This window comes from Nomia melanderi, chromosome 13 (genome assembly GCF_051020985.1).
Source record: "Nomia melanderi isolate GNS246 chromosome 13, iyNomMela1, whole genome shotgun sequence".
NCBI lineage: Eukaryota > Metazoa > Arthropoda > Insecta > Hymenoptera > Halictidae > Nomia > Nomia melanderi.
The window spans coordinates 5,151,257-5,168,502 of record NC_135011.1 but is presented as its reverse complement, the minus strand read 5'-3'; the positions used below and the strand labels follow the sequence as shown (position 1 = coordinate 5,168,502).

At 40.7% G+C, this 17,246-nt stretch overlaps 2 protein-coding genes across 7 annotated transcripts in view; both read left to right on the top strand.

Moving 5' to 3' along the window:
• LOC116431608 (uncharacterized) overlaps nt 1-1,430 on the top strand; it is a 45,222-nt gene extending 43,792 nt beyond the window's left edge. For both annotated transcript variants that reach the window (XM_031987282.2, XM_031987283.2), the window contains 3 exons: nt 1-511; nt 808-942; nt 1,284-1,430. In XM_031987282.2, coding sequence (XP_031843142.1) covers nt 1-511; nt 808-942; nt 1,284-1,430 — 793 coding nt within the window. The remainder of the gene's footprint in view (nt 512-807; nt 943-1,283) is intronic.
• A 280-nt stretch (nt 1,431-1,710) lies between these two features.
• Nucleotides 1,711-17,246, top strand: part of LOC116431611 (uncharacterized) — a 41,491-nt gene continuing 25,955 nt past the window's right edge. The window contains exons 1-2 of one of the 5 annotated variants that reach the window (XM_076373337.1): nt 14,639-15,650; nt 16,520-17,210. Coding sequence is in view for 1 of the 5 variants with exons in the window: in XM_031987303.2 (XP_031843163.1) it covers nt 1,741-1,805 (65 nt within the window). In the remaining 4 variants the exon portion in view is untranslated. Of the gene's footprint in view, nt 1,806-14,638; nt 15,651-16,519; nt 17,224-17,246 lie in introns of those variants that run through there. The other 4 variants (XM_031987304.2, XM_076373336.1, XM_031987305.2 and 1 more) reach the window with 4 other exon arrangements.

Sequence of the window (17,246 nt, the reverse complement as noted above, 5' to 3'; positions counted from 1 at the left end):
ATACAATCCCACCTATGACACGCTGTCGTACCACCGTCGCAAACATAAAGTGAAGCATAAAAAGAAGCACAAGGAGGACAGGAAACACAAGAGTCAGCAGCAAGCGCATCAGCAGCCGTGTTTAGAGACAGGCGCGGAGAATCAGCAGAACTGGAACGTGTTGCCGGGCAGCGAGTCGTACACAGCCATAAAGGAGCAGTGCCTCAAGCAGAAGTTGTCCATATCTCTGAAGAGATTGAACACGAACGCGTACGCCAGATGCGATTATCCTGTCAGCAACGCGTCCTCCGGTTGCAAGAGTCCTGGCGCCAGCAGCGACGAGCTGAGCGAACAGGAACCGGAGGTGGACGCAGGCGAAACCGCCCCTGACTTCCCCCCGCAGTCTCATCCCCTGATGATGCGCCTCGCCGCCACTCCCGTCGAGCATTGCCTCACTGCCAATGGCAGGAGAATGGACGTCGGTGACGTTGTATGGGGAAAAATTCATGGATTCCCTTGGTGGCCTGGGAAGGTACGTGCCAGGCGAATGCCATTAACATATTCACCGCGTTTCTGCGTCGCCTTGCATATCACAGAGGCAGCTAGACCGGAGATATTTATGTAAATTTATATTCTTATAGAATAATTTATGAAAATAAGATAACACGGTTCGACTGTACTATTACTCAAAGTTTCATTAACGTGTTTGCTTCATAATGTTCCCCATGGTTCCGTTTGCGATAAGTGCATAACATCTGCGGCCTAGAGATAACTATGTAAATAACCTTCAACGCGGATATTGAAAATGTTGATGTTTCCCTGTTGCAGGTTCTTAGTATCACGGTTTCTTGTAAAGAAGATGGTACATCCTCCGGGCCCCAGGCACACGTTGCTTGGTACGGCTCTTCGACGAGTTCTCTGATGTCGTGTGACCAGTTGAGTCCATTTTTAGAAACGTTCAAGGTAGCTATTATTCTTTCAAGTTTACCGATGTCTTATTGCTGTCATAGACTTATTAACCCTTGGAAAGCACAGGTGTTTAAGTACAAACACAACGATGCCAAAGTTTTTAAATTTTTATTTTTAACGTTTTGATCTCTCTCGCGCCATTAGTGACAGTCTCATTTCTGCCAAAAGTACTTTTGAATTTGAAAAGATACAGAAATGTATTCAATTCAAATACATAAATAAACCGATAGGGTTTATGACCTTAGTAGGGTTCAAGGGCATCCAAGGACGTCCAAGGGTTAAACTCCATTTCCTCAACTCACTTTTTAAATCTCGCGAAACTATTTTTGTTGCAGACTCGGTACAACAAAAAGAAAAGGGGGCCGTACAAGGAGGCGATACGGCAGGCGCAGAACGAGGCCCGAAGTCAGATCACGCCTAACTTGACGAGCAGCGTGCTGAACGTGTGCGGCTCGCCGCGCGAGGTGAACGTCCTCTCCTAAGGGAAGGTGCGCGGGCCACCTGACACCATTCCTCAACTGCCGGCCGATCCGTCGATGCCGAGCGATCTCTCTCTCTCGCCGGCGGCTCGGGATCGTCGTGTAATATATAGAAAAGATTTGTACATAATCTAGCGTATAATGATGAAAAATAGCTCTTTGGATCGATGTTCTTATCAGTCGAAGCGCGAAGACGTTCCCGCGGCGATGATATCCGCGGGAGCCACGTGACCGACTCGAAAACTAAAGAAGAAGAAGAAGAAGAAGATGAACAAGATGAACAAGATGATGAAGAAAAACGGAAAAAAAGTGAATGAAGTTTACTGCCATCACTGGCGCGTTTTTTTATCCTCAGCTTTTGGAGCGAACGTTTAGCGTGTAAGGAAGTATTTAGATTATGTCTAGGTGATAAATAATGTGTCGGCTCTCGAAAATCATTTTTTTTTTCTTCGTTTTGTATCGAAACGTGACACTCGTTCGATAGCTGCGACACGGGCGTCATCGTCGGCGTCGTCGTCGACGGCCAACACGCTCGTGCTACTTAAAATTCTTTGTATACATACACACTCACGAAACATACACACGTACACGTATATACATATATACATATATATATGTATGTATGGTATATATATTTGTATTACGACTTCATTGTGATCATTATCGGAATATATTCTTCGAGCTGATCCAGTGCGGGCAGTGAATCTTCGATGCGAAACGTGTCTCTGCCGGTTCACGTCTGATCGCGCTGACACACGATTGTCAGTGGCGGCCATCGCGGGCGACACGTTCGAGAAAACAGACAATATCTTTCGACGAGCGACGTCGGCGGCGGTTTTATTTTCACGGTTACTTTGACGAGGATCGCAGAGTGTCCGCGGGGTGTTTATTTTTTTCCTTTTTTTTTTTTTTAGTTACAGATTGAACACAGCTTTAAAGATGTTAGACTCGTAGGCTGATTCTGGCAACTGGAATTAGATAGAGATCGGAAGGAGGTTGAGCATTGTATAGTTTATAGTTTATAGAAGAGTATAACTACTTCAGAATTTATTATTTTCTTTTTTTAAGCGGGTAGATGTATCGAGTTGTTGCGTACGAAGTGCAGGTTTTAATATTAATTTCTTTTTCTTTCTTTTTCTGATCGATGGAAAATTAGTTAGTGACGGTCGCAGATCGTGTGGCGCTGTCCCATGCCATGCTGGAGCAGTGAACAAAAAAGAAACTAATTTAACGTTGTTACTTTTTCCGGGAGAGCGATTACTTGTCTGCTGAACGAAAAGTTTGTTAATAGTTTTCCGTAGCATGAAATGTTATCGAGAACGTTCACCGTTTCATATGCAACAACCTAAGACAATATAGGTAGCAACCTGTGAGCAAAAGTACTTTGATATTTTATATATTTATGTAAAGACTACACCAGCTGTTGGTAGTCGAATTTCAGCAACGGACGCAAACGTTTCTTTTCATCGTTGTCAGTTGAAAGGAACAAGTCATAGTCTCTTCAGTTGTAAGAATCATTCTGCAGACTTGAACTAACAGAACCACTCTTACAAACAAACCTACACTCACACGTATCGAACAGATTTTACAAAACGTTAGGTTCACTTTGCATTTTTCCTTTCATTTTTAATGGAATGAACTACAGGGTATGCAAGCCGCGAACGAGCCGTTCGCGTCCCTTACTCTGCGTTGCCATCCGAGAAAGAAAAGTGAAACAGGGCACGTGATAATTAATTACGAGACTCGAAAACATGAGACATGTGATATTTATGCTTTCCATTTAATACGTGTAATCGAATCACCGATAGACTGTGAATGTTTATGCAGCCGCACGTTCTTCTTGTTCATTAATTTACATAAATTTGTACGAAACCGAAAATTCCCTTATCCGATTAATTCATTTCGAAACATTTACATTCATCGCCTGTGTCCTGCGTTAAACAGTCTTTCGTGACGTACATGCATAAAAGTCCGCAATCTACTCGTTAAAATATATCAGTACGACGTAGCTACATACGTACACTGACCAGAATAATTAGAGAGTTACGATCTTGTGTATAGAAGATAATGTCTATTTAACATAGTAATATTTTCCTCGATGCCTAACAACTCGAATCCGTTAATTCATTCGGCGCTCTATCGAGAGAAGCAAATCAATCTTATTTAATTCTCTAATTACTCCGAGCAGCGTATGAGCAGTCACTGAATCGAATCCGAATATCTCCGGAAACATTTTCCGTTTTCATTCGATGTCTTTCAATGTTTCGACTTTCATATCTTACATATATATATATATATCATATGTTCGTCATTTCACACGAGTTTCGTTTTACGCTTCGTCTCAACACTGCCAGGAAATGCAATCGCTACTTCGTTTCGAGTTAACGAACGCTAGGAGACAATTTCCGGTCTTCGGAACGGCAATCAAACTTCTAGGAACAAACTTTCACGGTGAATCCTGATTTAGTGATTATAAAAAGTTTTATAAATTTTGCAAATATTCCCCACCCTACCTTTCCCTCCAAAAAAAAGAGAAAAGGAATACGCAAATCAATGTTACGATATTTCTTTCAACCCTCGTATCGAATTATTCATCAATTATTCAATAAATCGGAATTCATCGGCTTCTGCCTGACGTCTGTCGTTAGTAGACTGCGGACGTTTAACCGAAGGATTGGTTTTTATACAATGTTTAGTATATTAATTTAATTCTTCTGGAATTCATACTTCATATTTGTAAAATACACAGTTAAAATGATAAAGTACGTTTAAGAAAATTCATAACGTATGCCCTTTCATATGCAAGTTAACAAACGTTCGCAGTCTAATCATTGAGACACGTCTCGGAATCATGGCGATCGATTCGGTGAAGTTGGTCTCGGCAACTCGTTCCCATTCGTCGATCGTTGCTCTTCGTAGTTCAATTTCCGGTTAAGAGCTGTTTTCTTTCCTTCTTTTTTTAAATTCTTCGTCGCTCTCAATTAGATCGGCTTCGCGTCGCGACGATTAGTACTTAAGCGTTCCCGACTTTCTCTTCGCGTCGAAGGTTCGTCACCGCCTCACGGACTTTCTTCCGCGGACTTCCGGTTCACGACGGCCGCGAACAACCGCTGAAATTTATTATTGTTCGTCGCGTCGTTTCCCCGATCTTTTTCTACGAAATACAACACAACTGAATCCACGACTGAAAATGTTTCTATGTTTGTTCTTCGCGGTTTAATCAACCGTTCTGTCGCCGATTAATCGAAACGAGACCCTACTGCCAGAAATTCAATTATTTTGCGGTATCCTCGGAAACTAGTCCTCGAATTAATCATTTCGTGTACGAACAAGCAATCTATTATTTTTTATAACATTCTGTATTTGTTTATTCAAATACCCCTGCTGTTTCTGTGAAACAATGTCTATTGTTCTTGTAAAACAGAAGCCACGTCGGTCGTATTAAGAGAAAACTGAAATTTCTTGGTTTCAAAGAGAACGAAAAACACAGAGAAAGTTCTGGAAAAGTTTTTTTTCTTCCAAGACGATCATGTTCTTCAATTATTTAGCGATTTTTAATGTTCCAAATCGTGATTTTGGATTAGTTTTTGATTCACTCAAATCAAAACAAGACTATCAATATTAAGACCGAACTAAATCTAGTAACTTATTTTTCTCTATGAATCATGCGATTCTCCAGTGATTTTACGAAATGCAATTTTGTAGAAGAGTCACGCGGCGCGTTATTTTATCTCGAACACGAATGTTGGCGCGACGTCAATGGTTATTTATGTTTGTGTTCCTTCGATTCTTCTCTTGACAAAAGAAATAAATAGACGAATACGCAAGTTTTCGGTCTGTATCGAAAGAAACATTCAAAAGTCGAGTTGTCGATCAACCGAATGTTAATTAAGATTGATCCAAATGGGAGATCGATCATCATTGATCCAAACACTCGTTCGCGCGAAGAATCGAAACGAGACCGTCGGGTCGCGTGAAGTGTTACTGTTTCGTGTGCGAAGGGCTTAGACGCAACGTTTATCAGATGACAGAGTAAATAAGTAATTAGCGCGCGGCGAGGCGATTAAAATCACCTCCTCTCACGTTATATAACGCGCGTTCCGTGCATCGAGAATCTTCAAAGTCAGTTTCCTCGAAGAGTGAAACACTCGAATAGCTTCTTTCCTGGACAGATATCATTTCCAACGAAATCTCGATACGAATTCTTATCACATTGCTCTCTTTTTCCTAGTCCTTCGATACTGGATCAACTCGGGATTTAACATGATTAATATATAATCCTTATAAAAATTGTAACAATAGACTTTTTTTCGTTTTCATATATTGATTATAGTATCGAAGCGAAACTATTTTCCAAATCATTTCGTATTTTCGACGCTTCAAAAATACCAACAATTGCGAAATGAGGAAACTGAAATCCGCCATTTTGAAGAGTGCGGTTGTTCCAGTGTTGACTTAAACTCAACTGACCTGAGCGGAAAGATCTTCATGTAACTTACATTAGAATATTAATATATCTTTGTTATTCTCTTTTTTTAAAGAAGCAGTCTTTCTTAACAAATCTATTCAGCATGAATGAATTCTTTAGAATACATTATAAAACGACTCCTTCCTGTTTGTATAAAAGTATACGTTTCCAAGTGAACCTTGGTCTATCAACGATTGTCCAGAAAAAGTGATCCATATTTCTCGAATGCGCCGTATGCATCGTATCAGTCCAATTCAGTTTTATATTATCACTTTCATTTATGAATACTTTCTGTTCCTAGTTCATCTTTAGAAAAGCTGTACCGCCAGTTTGCCCCACAATCCAGTTCCGCTGCTTCAAATCGTTCCTCCTAAAATTCGAGCATAATGCTGCAGCGTATCAATTGTTTCTTTCAATATTCTCATGTAGAATTGACCTACATTTCCTGCATTGTAGGTGTCGAATGCACCGTATCCCCTGGCAACAGCCACGCTAGCCACGATTCCCCGATACCACGCCTCACATTAGGCTGCTGCCTCGCATTCCTCCGGCTTGCTCATTACTCGGAGTGTGCATCTCGAAACTGTCCAACATCCATGCCAATGCACATGTCTGCAGCGACAATTGCAACCTGTCTAAGCCGCCAGGTGCACCTATCTAAACGCAATCACCGGTACGTTGGAGTCATTTAGGTGCTGAAACGTCAGCTCTGATTCATGGTCTTTCATTTATTTTTAATCACCATCATCACGCTTTCCAGATTGACACATACTTATCCTGGCGTTGGTAGATCAGTTGCAGGTCACTTTCTCTTCACCGCTAGCCTTAGCTACCGCAATCCCCAGATGATCTCTATCATCTTTCCCTTTTCTATCGTATGACTTTGAATTTTCGATAGTTAATGTCAATACTCCTCGTTAAAGGTTTCTATGCTTTTAGTATTAGAACTGTCAAGAAATTAATTAGCTTTCCTTAATCTTTATAGAAACTATAAGACTATTCGAATCCCTTCCTCTTCAGTTTGCGTGTTATTAAATTAGCTTCTTCCATCGTTTCTCGAAGAAGCGTCGGTATCTTTGCAATAATTGCAAAAGCAGGAATCAGGAACGAGTCATTCCGACTCAAACGGTAGTTCTATTGTCAATGATTATACCCTGTGTTCAGAAGAATTCAAAGGTAAACACGAAACGATCAAATGATCAGTGATTCCTTCTCGTGGACGAGAACTTCTTCAACCACTCCAAGGTTTACTTCAGGTGTATCAATATCTTTGCATTGCTCATTCGTTCAACAAAACACGCAACGTGTTCGTGCGACTAGTCAACCGTCGAGCAGCGCAAAATGTGAATTTCGTTCTTCCCGTTTCATTCGGAACGAAACGGCGCGCGTTCGAGAGGTACGCGAATTCCCTGCGTCCAGACTTCCGGCACGTTTAAAACGGTTCCAGCCTGCGAGGGAAAATTAGACTCTTTCTATTTTTTTTTATCTCGTGCACACACGCGGCGACGAATGGAAGTCTCGCGTGTCACTCGCGATAACGGTTGCACGGAAGTACAAACGCGCGGGAAAACGCGCGAGAGGAACGAGTGTCAGGAACAAAATGGCGGTCGCGTTCGAGGAACGCGCAGGAATGCTTTGTTGTCCCCGTTTGATTGCAACGTTGTCGACTTCCGCGTGGATGAGGCCGTAGGTGTGCGTGGTGACTCGCGAGTCGCCGTTTCTCGAATTGTTCGACGATGCTCGTTAACGCGAAGAAAATCGGATGATCGATTCGTGGACGATAAATCGGCCGTTCGTATTGGATATGGATATCCGTCGTTTCTTCGGATACTTTCGGTGTAGTAAGAAAATGCGAAGCTTTAGCCATTTACGAAGAATTTATTGAATAATGCCGATGAATATTTCATTCAATTCCTGCGATTCGACGCGATTAGTGGAGCTAATCGATTTTTACTGTAGCAGTTAAATGACCGGTTTAAAATTCTGTATTTTCGTTTACCCATTCAACTGGTTTTCCCATTGTTCTCTTTACTTTGGTTTTTGTTTCCGCTAAACGAAGTTTATCGTCTCACTTGTTTACCTTTATTTCGTAACTAACCTTTAGGTAATTATTTAGCTAATTATTTGACTGGTTACGGTAGGAATTGATATGTATAAAGTGCCGGTACGTTTAGTGGTAATGTATTGCTCGCTTCGAGCGGGACAGCATTTTGGAAAAAACAGTACAATGGACTCTGTGATTCGTCACTATTAGTGTTTCCGGTTTGCGAAGGGCGTTTGTCAATGGAACCTGACGATTCGGAATCAACAGCTTAATAAAATTGCGCGGAAAGTATTTTCAAGTAATTTATCTGAATGAATGCGTTCGAATTCCCATTTTCCTCTGTTACTCAGCGGAAACTTCAATTGTTCTGTCGTTGATTCGCGCTGGAATAAAAGGGAATTGTTAACGATCATCGTTGCAGTTTTTATTTTCTATAAGTAATCGTCGACAATGTATATTATGATCGGCCGTTTATCATCCACTGAATATTCATATGGAAGGGAGAGTAAGTGGAGAAGAAAACGGGCAGACGAGAAACAAACGAAAAACCGGCGAACAAGAGCGGAGAGAAAGGGGAAGCGGTGTACTAAGATGTTTTTAAGTAACTGTGATTTTTTCAAATGTTTTATATCATACGTATACAGGGTGTCGCGTAATAAGTGGGATTGGCTTCAGAAACTGATTAGGTGCTCGGGAAAAAAGACAAAAGAAATTCTATACAAATTTATTTCTTTGTAATAATCTAACTTGCACGATCGTGCTTGATTTATTCTGTAATACAATGTGTTCCAATGTTTCCTATTGTCGTTAAAATTATCTGAAAACCTTATTTCACTTTATAAGATTCCGAAACAAAGAGTACACAAAATTCTTTATTGATCCTCAAACAAAATGGCGGAATGACCTGATAATTCGAATATATAGGAAGTCCAATATAAATTTCATTTATAGATCACGAATTAGCTTAAAAAATACGAACTATCGAATGATAAATTAAACTAAAAAATATATATTGACTTCAGAAACGTTATTCCATCGTTACAGTGTATTGAACTCGTTCCCGACGTGGCCACCGGAAGTCCGATTCGCGAAAGGAAATCTCGGCGAAAATATTCTCGGTCGAAACAATGGTTAAAACGAGACCGGATAAAACGGAGTCAAGTGCACCTGCTTATAGACTCCCTTGAACCGTTCTCAGGTCCGAAATAAATCCCTGAAACCGGTCCTGCGTAGTACGAGACACCCTGTACATATTATATGTATATGTATAAATATATATATAAATATACATATAAATATAATGAATTAATTTTTACGCATAATACGAATGATGTTTCAATGTCGCTGTGTTTATACAGAAGTGGTAGAACCATTCTTTGGACTAACATATCGGTAGAGAAAAGAGAGAAAGAGAGAAAGAGAGGGAGAGAAAGTGAAAGAGAGAGAGAGAGCGAGAGAGGAAGGGAGAGAGAGAGAGAGAGAGAAAGGGCGAATGAAAAAAAATGAGAGAATGGTTGAATGAGAGGGATAGAGCGATTTAGCGACTAATTATTGCTATTATTGTCACCGGTTCACGTATTAATTCGTAATTATTGTGTCGATTATTATTACGACAGGTATGTGCTGCGAGTGCGTTGCCTAATCTTCACACGGAGTTCGATTGTTGAATTGCTTATTGTATGAGCCTGATTGTCATCGCTGTAATCATTGTATTTCAGTGACTTATATACACACGGACAAAAAAGAGACAAACAGATACACACCACAGACACACGTATATAATACACACGGATACAGAACACGCGAACTTTTCGTCGCATCCCGTCGAAACGACTGCCGAGATACACGAATCGTTCTTCTCGTTCTTTTCTCTTTTAATGTTTCTTCTTTGCAATCGACTTCTCATTGACTGTTCCTAAGACGCCATTGTACACGCTGGACCCTCCGTTGAGCAGCGACCGCGGGGAACCGTGAAAGAGAAACGCGTTTCGATGATTTTCAGTTTCTTGGAAGCATCTTTCTATCGTCGATCGGTTGGGAAATTTTGATCGGTAGGAATCGGACGATTTGGCCTTTGACAATTGGTCGTTGGATAGATTGGCTTGGAATAATGACACTGCTGTTTCTGTGTTTTCGAGGGAAACAGGTTTCGCGAGATGTTCTTGGATTAATAGTGTTAATATTGCAATTATGAATATTCATGATTAATCAAATGAATATAATTATTCGTAATGTTATTCATATTATTGGTGACAATGAAATAGTAACGATGTTGATCATATTAATTATTCATTGTAAATATTCGTAATTGTGATATTGGTGTTCAATTAATTTTAGCTCGCTGTTGTTCCGAGCCACTCGATCGTTATTCAATTTTTCATTCACAATTCTAGTACTGTAACAAAATTCTTGTCTTTCCGAACGAAACCGCGACAGAAACTGTGCACGTTTATACCCTTCGCTGGGACGATAGTTTCTCTAATATTATCGAAATTTATAGATACAACGTACGAATGAAATTTTCCGTCGAGGATATTAGGAGTTTTGAAATTGAATCTTTCGATTGTTAAGTATTCTATATTGTTTTCGATGACGTGTATGATATCGTATTTAATGCAGCGTGCCAGAGACCACGCATCTCGCCCCTCTTTTCCGACAATCTTCAAATTTCCGTTGCTCGACGAAGGTGCAGCTCGGTCCTGAAAAGAAGTGTTCATTTTTCGAGAATCCACTGTGTGGAGGAAGTACATGACCAGACTGCGGATGTTTCTGTAACCTTTCACCTTGTAACATTTTCACAGATCCATTTTCGATGAAAATTTCGTTCGTCGAGAGGCGACCCATTAGATGTAGTAAAAAGTTCCATCCGATTCCTCGGTGAAATCAACGTTTTCTTTCAGATAACGTACAAATATTTAATCGTTAATATTGGATGATTAATCGTTATTCATTATCAATATTAGACAATTAATAACTAATTGTCAATATCAGACAATTATTCATTAATTATCAATATTAGGCAGTTAATCATGATTAACTATCGATATTAGACAATTACTCCTAAATAATTGTCAATATTCGATCCTTAATATTAATACCGATTAATTATCCGATGCAACCTGCATTGTTCATACTATTCCGCCATTTTTCTGGAATCCTCCGAATACCATCCCTATAAAACTTCGTTGGCTGCGACGAAACGAAACTGTCCAGCCAAGTAAAGCTTGTACTGAAGAACTTTTTACTGCAGCTAATATTCATTGATTTTCAAACAGTTCAATCGCAAACGGTGTCTTTCAGCCATGCGAAAGTTAGACTATACAGAAGTTTGGACTTCGTTCGATTCACAGGATGCCCAGAACGCATGGACGTCCGCAGTCGGCGCATAACATAACTTGTATCACTCACGCAGAGGCGAGTGACGAATTTTCGGGGTCCCTGGACGTGTTTTCGCTTGGCCACGCGAATAATCGAGGGAAACGGATACGTACAAACAATGGATAATCAATAATAAACAGTTTCTGCGTAAATGATATTTTCACGAATCAAGACAATATTCTAATAATAACGGAAAATCTTTTCGACTGTCATTTCTGTGTTTATTTCAGTAAATTCGCTCAACCTTTTCGGTATTATTGGTTCACAATTAACGGCAGAGTGTCTAACGATCGCATAAGCATAATAGATCTCGCAAATTAATTCTAATGGCTGTATTAATAATATTACCAACGCATTTCTATAGAAATCAGATGATACAAATACAGCACACGATAAAATCGAAAGGTTATCAATTACAAATGCATATTTGTTTGACATACAATCAGTCAAAAACGCGGTTCACGTCACACGTGTCGGGATAAATCGACACTCGGCCATATCGAACATCTGCCGGCCATTGATTGTTGCTGATAATTCCACTGAAAGGGTTAATGACTATCAAATGAATAATTCGAGGAAAAACGAAGTTAATCGTCCCAGAATTGATCGTAGACTTGCGCTCAGAGATTCTTATAATCGTCATCGAAATTCGGAAACTGAAATGTTTAAAGTGGAGCACGAACATTGAAAATCATTCCCTTGTTACGAGAGATGCTCAGAACAGTAAAAAAAAATACTTCAGGCAACGTGACGGTCTGCAGTATGAAAACGGACGATCTATCGATCAATCCCATGATACAAAAATCACATAGGATCCCGACAGTTCGCGTTCGCCGCTGCCCGGAGAACGAACTTCCGGTCGCTGAACGGCCGCGGCCGGAGCCAGATGGATCGTGGTATCGCGTACTCGACCTGTATTTTTTTAAATAAAAAAATCCCAAAAAACAAGACAACCATACAGCAACAACGGTTCAATTTTGTGCCCAGCGTAGCTGCTCGAGGGGAACGAAAGTAACGAAGCGCACGCGAGGGAATGGGAAAACAGAGAAGGGGACAATTAATTAATCCATTGCCGCGTTATTTATTTTACGACCGTGCTCGTAACTGTTTCATTTATTGCAAATGATTTCCTATGGAAAGAAACTGTATTCATTTTAGATATTTATCTATCCTCCTTTAAACATTGAATATTTCAATCGGAATTCTACAATTGTAATAATTTATAATTACTGTACAGTTTCGACTATTCGAAGTTAACCCTTTGCACTCGAAAATCTTTTCGCTGCGTACAATCATTATTTTTTAGTAAAATATTGATTGGACCATCGATTCTATTGAGTAGAGATAACACGACTAATCAATGGATCGAGCAAAGGGTTGAAATTGAGATTCTGAAGTTAATTTGAAATGATTGTTTTAAGAAACATTCTTCTTTTCCGTCGACGGGAATGAGGAATATTTATATTTACTGAGTTCTTACAATTGTCGGTAGTTTTTCCTAAAATACTTCCGAGAGTCTTGTATGCATTGTTCTTTTTCCTCGGATAAAATAGTACTTCGTATTGCGTCTCTGCAGTTTAGCCGAACGGATTTCCGATTTGTATTCGTTCCGCGCGTTCGTCGACGAGGTGAAACGGACGAACGAAACAAAAGAGACTCTGGTTCAGCCCCCTTGTCTCTCCTTGTCGTAACTATTGCTGTTTTTTTCACCTGCTCTTTTGTTTATTCCCTTTTCTTCCCGTTTCTTCCCTGCGTTCCCCTTTTTTCCATTTGGCAGAGTCGTCGCAGCGAGGAACAATTTTCAGGTTCGACGTAGATCGAAACGCAGTGTGCATTTTGTTTTTGAAACGAGATTCGACTTCAACTTTTAGAGGATCGAACGTTTCTCTATAAAAATACTGTTTCCTTTTATTTTTATTCTCTTGTTTTCTCCCGTTGGATAATGAAGCATAGATTAGCAATCGAGGCGTGAAGGACCAACCCTTCGCACGTTATATTTCCGAGTTTTCACGATCTTTTAATATTCTTTCGTTACCTCGTCAACTTTCAAATGGTACTTCGAAAATAAATCGAAAACTAATCCGCGGAGTTCGCAGAGTACTCCACTTACAGAATATTCCCCGCGAGTATATCTAACAAATAATCAGAATTATCCAATTATGTTTCACTAGATTTATTTCTAAATTAATAGAAAGAAATTCTTATAGTAATTCAATAGTAACATTCAACGCACGAATAAAAAATCTTATTTCTTTTATCACACGAAAGTAAATCTTGATCCTATTAAACACAGAAATTCAGTATTTCTGTATTCCTAATTCGACAAATTTCTAAATTTCATCAACTGAAGAGTATCAACATTTAACGCACCAAACGAAACACTCATGCTCCACATCGATCCTCGAGTACGAACAGAATAGATTAATTTCTGCATGTTCGACGCCCTTCAGACCCAAAGAAAACTAGTAGTGCAAACAAACGATAACTGTACAAACACGGAACACTTTTCCTCCGGCAGTGTTTCTCAATTCTCGTTCCATGAATCTAACGGTGAAGTTATCGTTAGTCATCGAGCCACGATCATTCCTAATGACTTTACCGCGACGACGATTCAACGGCGGCGACGTAGAGTCAGCCTAGAATCATTCGAACGCGGAACACTAGCGGCAGTATACACACGCGCGCGCTAGGTAATCAATGTTTAACGTGGTCGGAGGCGTAAATGATTCTTGCCGGGCAGGCCATAAACCAGCGCCGTGGAAACGGCAGCCATTATCTGATCGGTTTGTGTACGGAAGCGAGCGAATGATTCATGCCGCTCCACGGTGCGGCCGAACGACCGTTTTCTGGTTAAAACTCAATAACTTAGAAAGCATAAGTGATAGAAAAAAATGCTTCCGACAGAGGTATTAAGGTATCAAGCTAAATTTATGGTGGTCATATTTCTTTTTACATTAGGGGGATATTACGAAGTTTTTTCAGTGACAATAGACATTTTGCGTTTCGATGCCAACGTTGTATAAATAGAGAAACTGGATTTATTCGTAAAAATTGTTACTTTTTAAATGAAAATCATTTTGTATAGCACGGTCCACTTACCAACATATTAGTAACCTTCAATTTTCGTTACGTGAGTGGTAGAATTTGAAGATTTTGTCCACAGTGCGTCCAAACGACGGTTCTCTGGACAAAACTCAATAACTTAAAAAGTATTACTGATACAAAAAAAGGCTTCAGACAAAAGTTGTAAGTTATCAAGCTAAGCTTATGGTGATTATATTTCTTTTTACATTATGGGAACATTACGAAGTTTTTTCAGTGACAATGTGCATTTTACCTTTCGATTCCAACGTTGAGTAAATAGAGAAACAGAATCTATTTGTATAAAATCGTTATTTTTTAAATGAAAATCATTTTGTATAGCACGGTCCACTGACCAACATATTGGTAACCTTCAATGTTGGTTACGTGGATAGTCGAATTTAGGGGTTTTGTCCACAAACAGCCGCACTGTGCGCTCGGTCGTTAGGCGACCGTGTTACGAGCGGCACGAATTATTCGCGCGTCGTCTGCTCCGATTAGAAGCTACCACGATTATTTCTTATCGCCGCACGCCCGAGGCACTCTACGTAATACGTTTCACAATCAGTCACACCGTGGGCACGGAGGAAGCCGGACACTCGCAGTCCGCCGCGCTCGGTGAAATTGTAACGACGCGGTCGAACGATTCTTTGTGATGATCGGAATCTCGTTTCGAGAATTCGTGAAGCAACGCTCGCTTTACTCGCAACGCGGGTTTCTGGGAAAACATTATTCACCGCGGTTTTATCGGAGTGACTGACGTGTGCTTTGGAAATTTCTTTCGAAGTGGAAATTCGTGTTCCCTTGAGATCTCCGGTGCTCGAATCGATTGAAGTGGCTCGAGAGGTAATGGAATGATTATCGAAGTTTTCAGGATTATTTGATTTGTGATTAAGTTCCGATTGCTTCTGCTGTTTCGTGGTCTCGTGTATTAGTTTGGGGAAAATAACACAGTTATATAGTTTCGAACTGAAGAATTTTGTGTTGAAGACGGTGGAAGAAGTTTGGTTATCCTTTTATTGAAACTTTGTGCTTCAATTTTGAGTCCTGAAAAGTGTTTTAGCTCGACGGGAATAAAATGTGAGGAATATTTGATTTTTAATTGAAGAACGTTGGCGAGGATAATCGTAAAAATTTAGTGGTTTTTGGTACTTGGCGCTTAAACTTTGAAGTGTGGAAAATGTTTTATGAAATGCGTCTTTTTATTTAGACTGTCAGTAATTGCACGTATTTCTTAGGGTCTTATTTAACAGTAAGTCAGTGGATTATCGTCTCCCTTGTTATTTAAGTGATAAGCATATCCGATTATCTGTAAATTGGTCATCGATCAGTATCATAAATCGGTTGCTTGTATTACTACGTCTAATCGCGTTTGACAGAGAGGTAATATCTTTCTTGTTAAAAGTGGATAGGAAATACTTGTGTAAAGAGAGTTTAAGTACAGTCCAACTGAAACAATTACGTAAACACGAAAATCTTCGTTTCCCCCTTGATTTTCGTCTTCCAAAGTCAGACCATAAAAGCATGAGTCTGCATACTTATATTTGTCGGTAACTTCTCTGTGAGAAGTCTCGTTTCTCGAGCTAGCAAGAGCATTCTACAACTCCCCGGAATCTGTCACAAATTAACACTATTTCTACCGAAGGTGTCAAAAGACACCTTTGGAATTCTTCAATTAAAATTACTCTCCGAGTTTAGTCATACATTCTGAATCGACTATTCGACTTTTCCAGTAACGGTTATAAAATAAATTATGTAAATTGTCCAAAATTCAATTGACGACAAATAGTTTAACTAGGAAAATAATTTTAAGTAAGAATTTCAGGTGTCTTTTGACACCTTCGATAGAAACCACTTCTCTCGTCCCGACGCAAACTAGCAGCTATCCTTTCGCAGTCCATTAAAAATCGAATAGAAGCGATAGGTTGAGAGACACTGTTTCAAAACCTGTCCCAGAACAGTCGAAAAATCCCCAAACTCTCCAGGCTCAGATTAAAAGAAGAAAGATCAAACGACAATTATTTCAAAAAATCTGCAACCCTCCGAAGCCTAAACAAAACTCCACCCCTATACACTGAAAACCATCATCTCTCCTCATTCTGAACTGCGCTGTACCCTCAGGTGACCCCGTCAATGACACCGTCACGCCTGACGCTGGAGAAAAACAAAGTGCCATCAGCGACCCCAAGAAAGAAGATCGGCGAGGGTAGCGTCGGCAACATAGAAAGGGGGTAGGGACAGCGAAAGACGAAGCACCGACAATAGCAAGAGAGAGCAAGAGGACTGGGAAGAGCATAACAAAAAACGCAGTATATAACAGAGGTGGAAGGGGTAGCGCAGGAAAAAAGCAACGGCAACTGTATAGACAAAGAGGGGTAGGAAGGGCGACAGAAAAAAATGCAACCCAGCGGAACAGAGAAGGAGAATTAGCAAGAGCGAACGGAAATATGCAACCTATCGAGACAGAGAGAGAGGGGTAGCAAGGGCGAGAGGGGAAAAGAGCGCCGGCAGCCGGACGGAGACAGAAAGACGCGGACAGGGGGTGGGAAATCATCTTCGTGGGACGATAACAGCGAGCTTCAGCTAAGAGGAGGGTGACCGGAGCAGTTTGCGCGTGTCCGTGGCGCGGCTCGCGGCTCTGCGTGGTGCTGTTCGCCGCAGCCAACCGCGTGGAAGGTGGGTTGGCTGGCCAACCCCGCGGGTGTCGCGGGGATTCCCCGTACGCGGCCACCGTAACACGATCCAGTGTTGCTCGTCCACCTCGCCGCGGAGGTTCGCCGTGGACCACGCTGGGAAAATGTGCGGCCGCCAGGTGCGTCCCCGACGTAAGTAGAAACGCAGCGAAAGG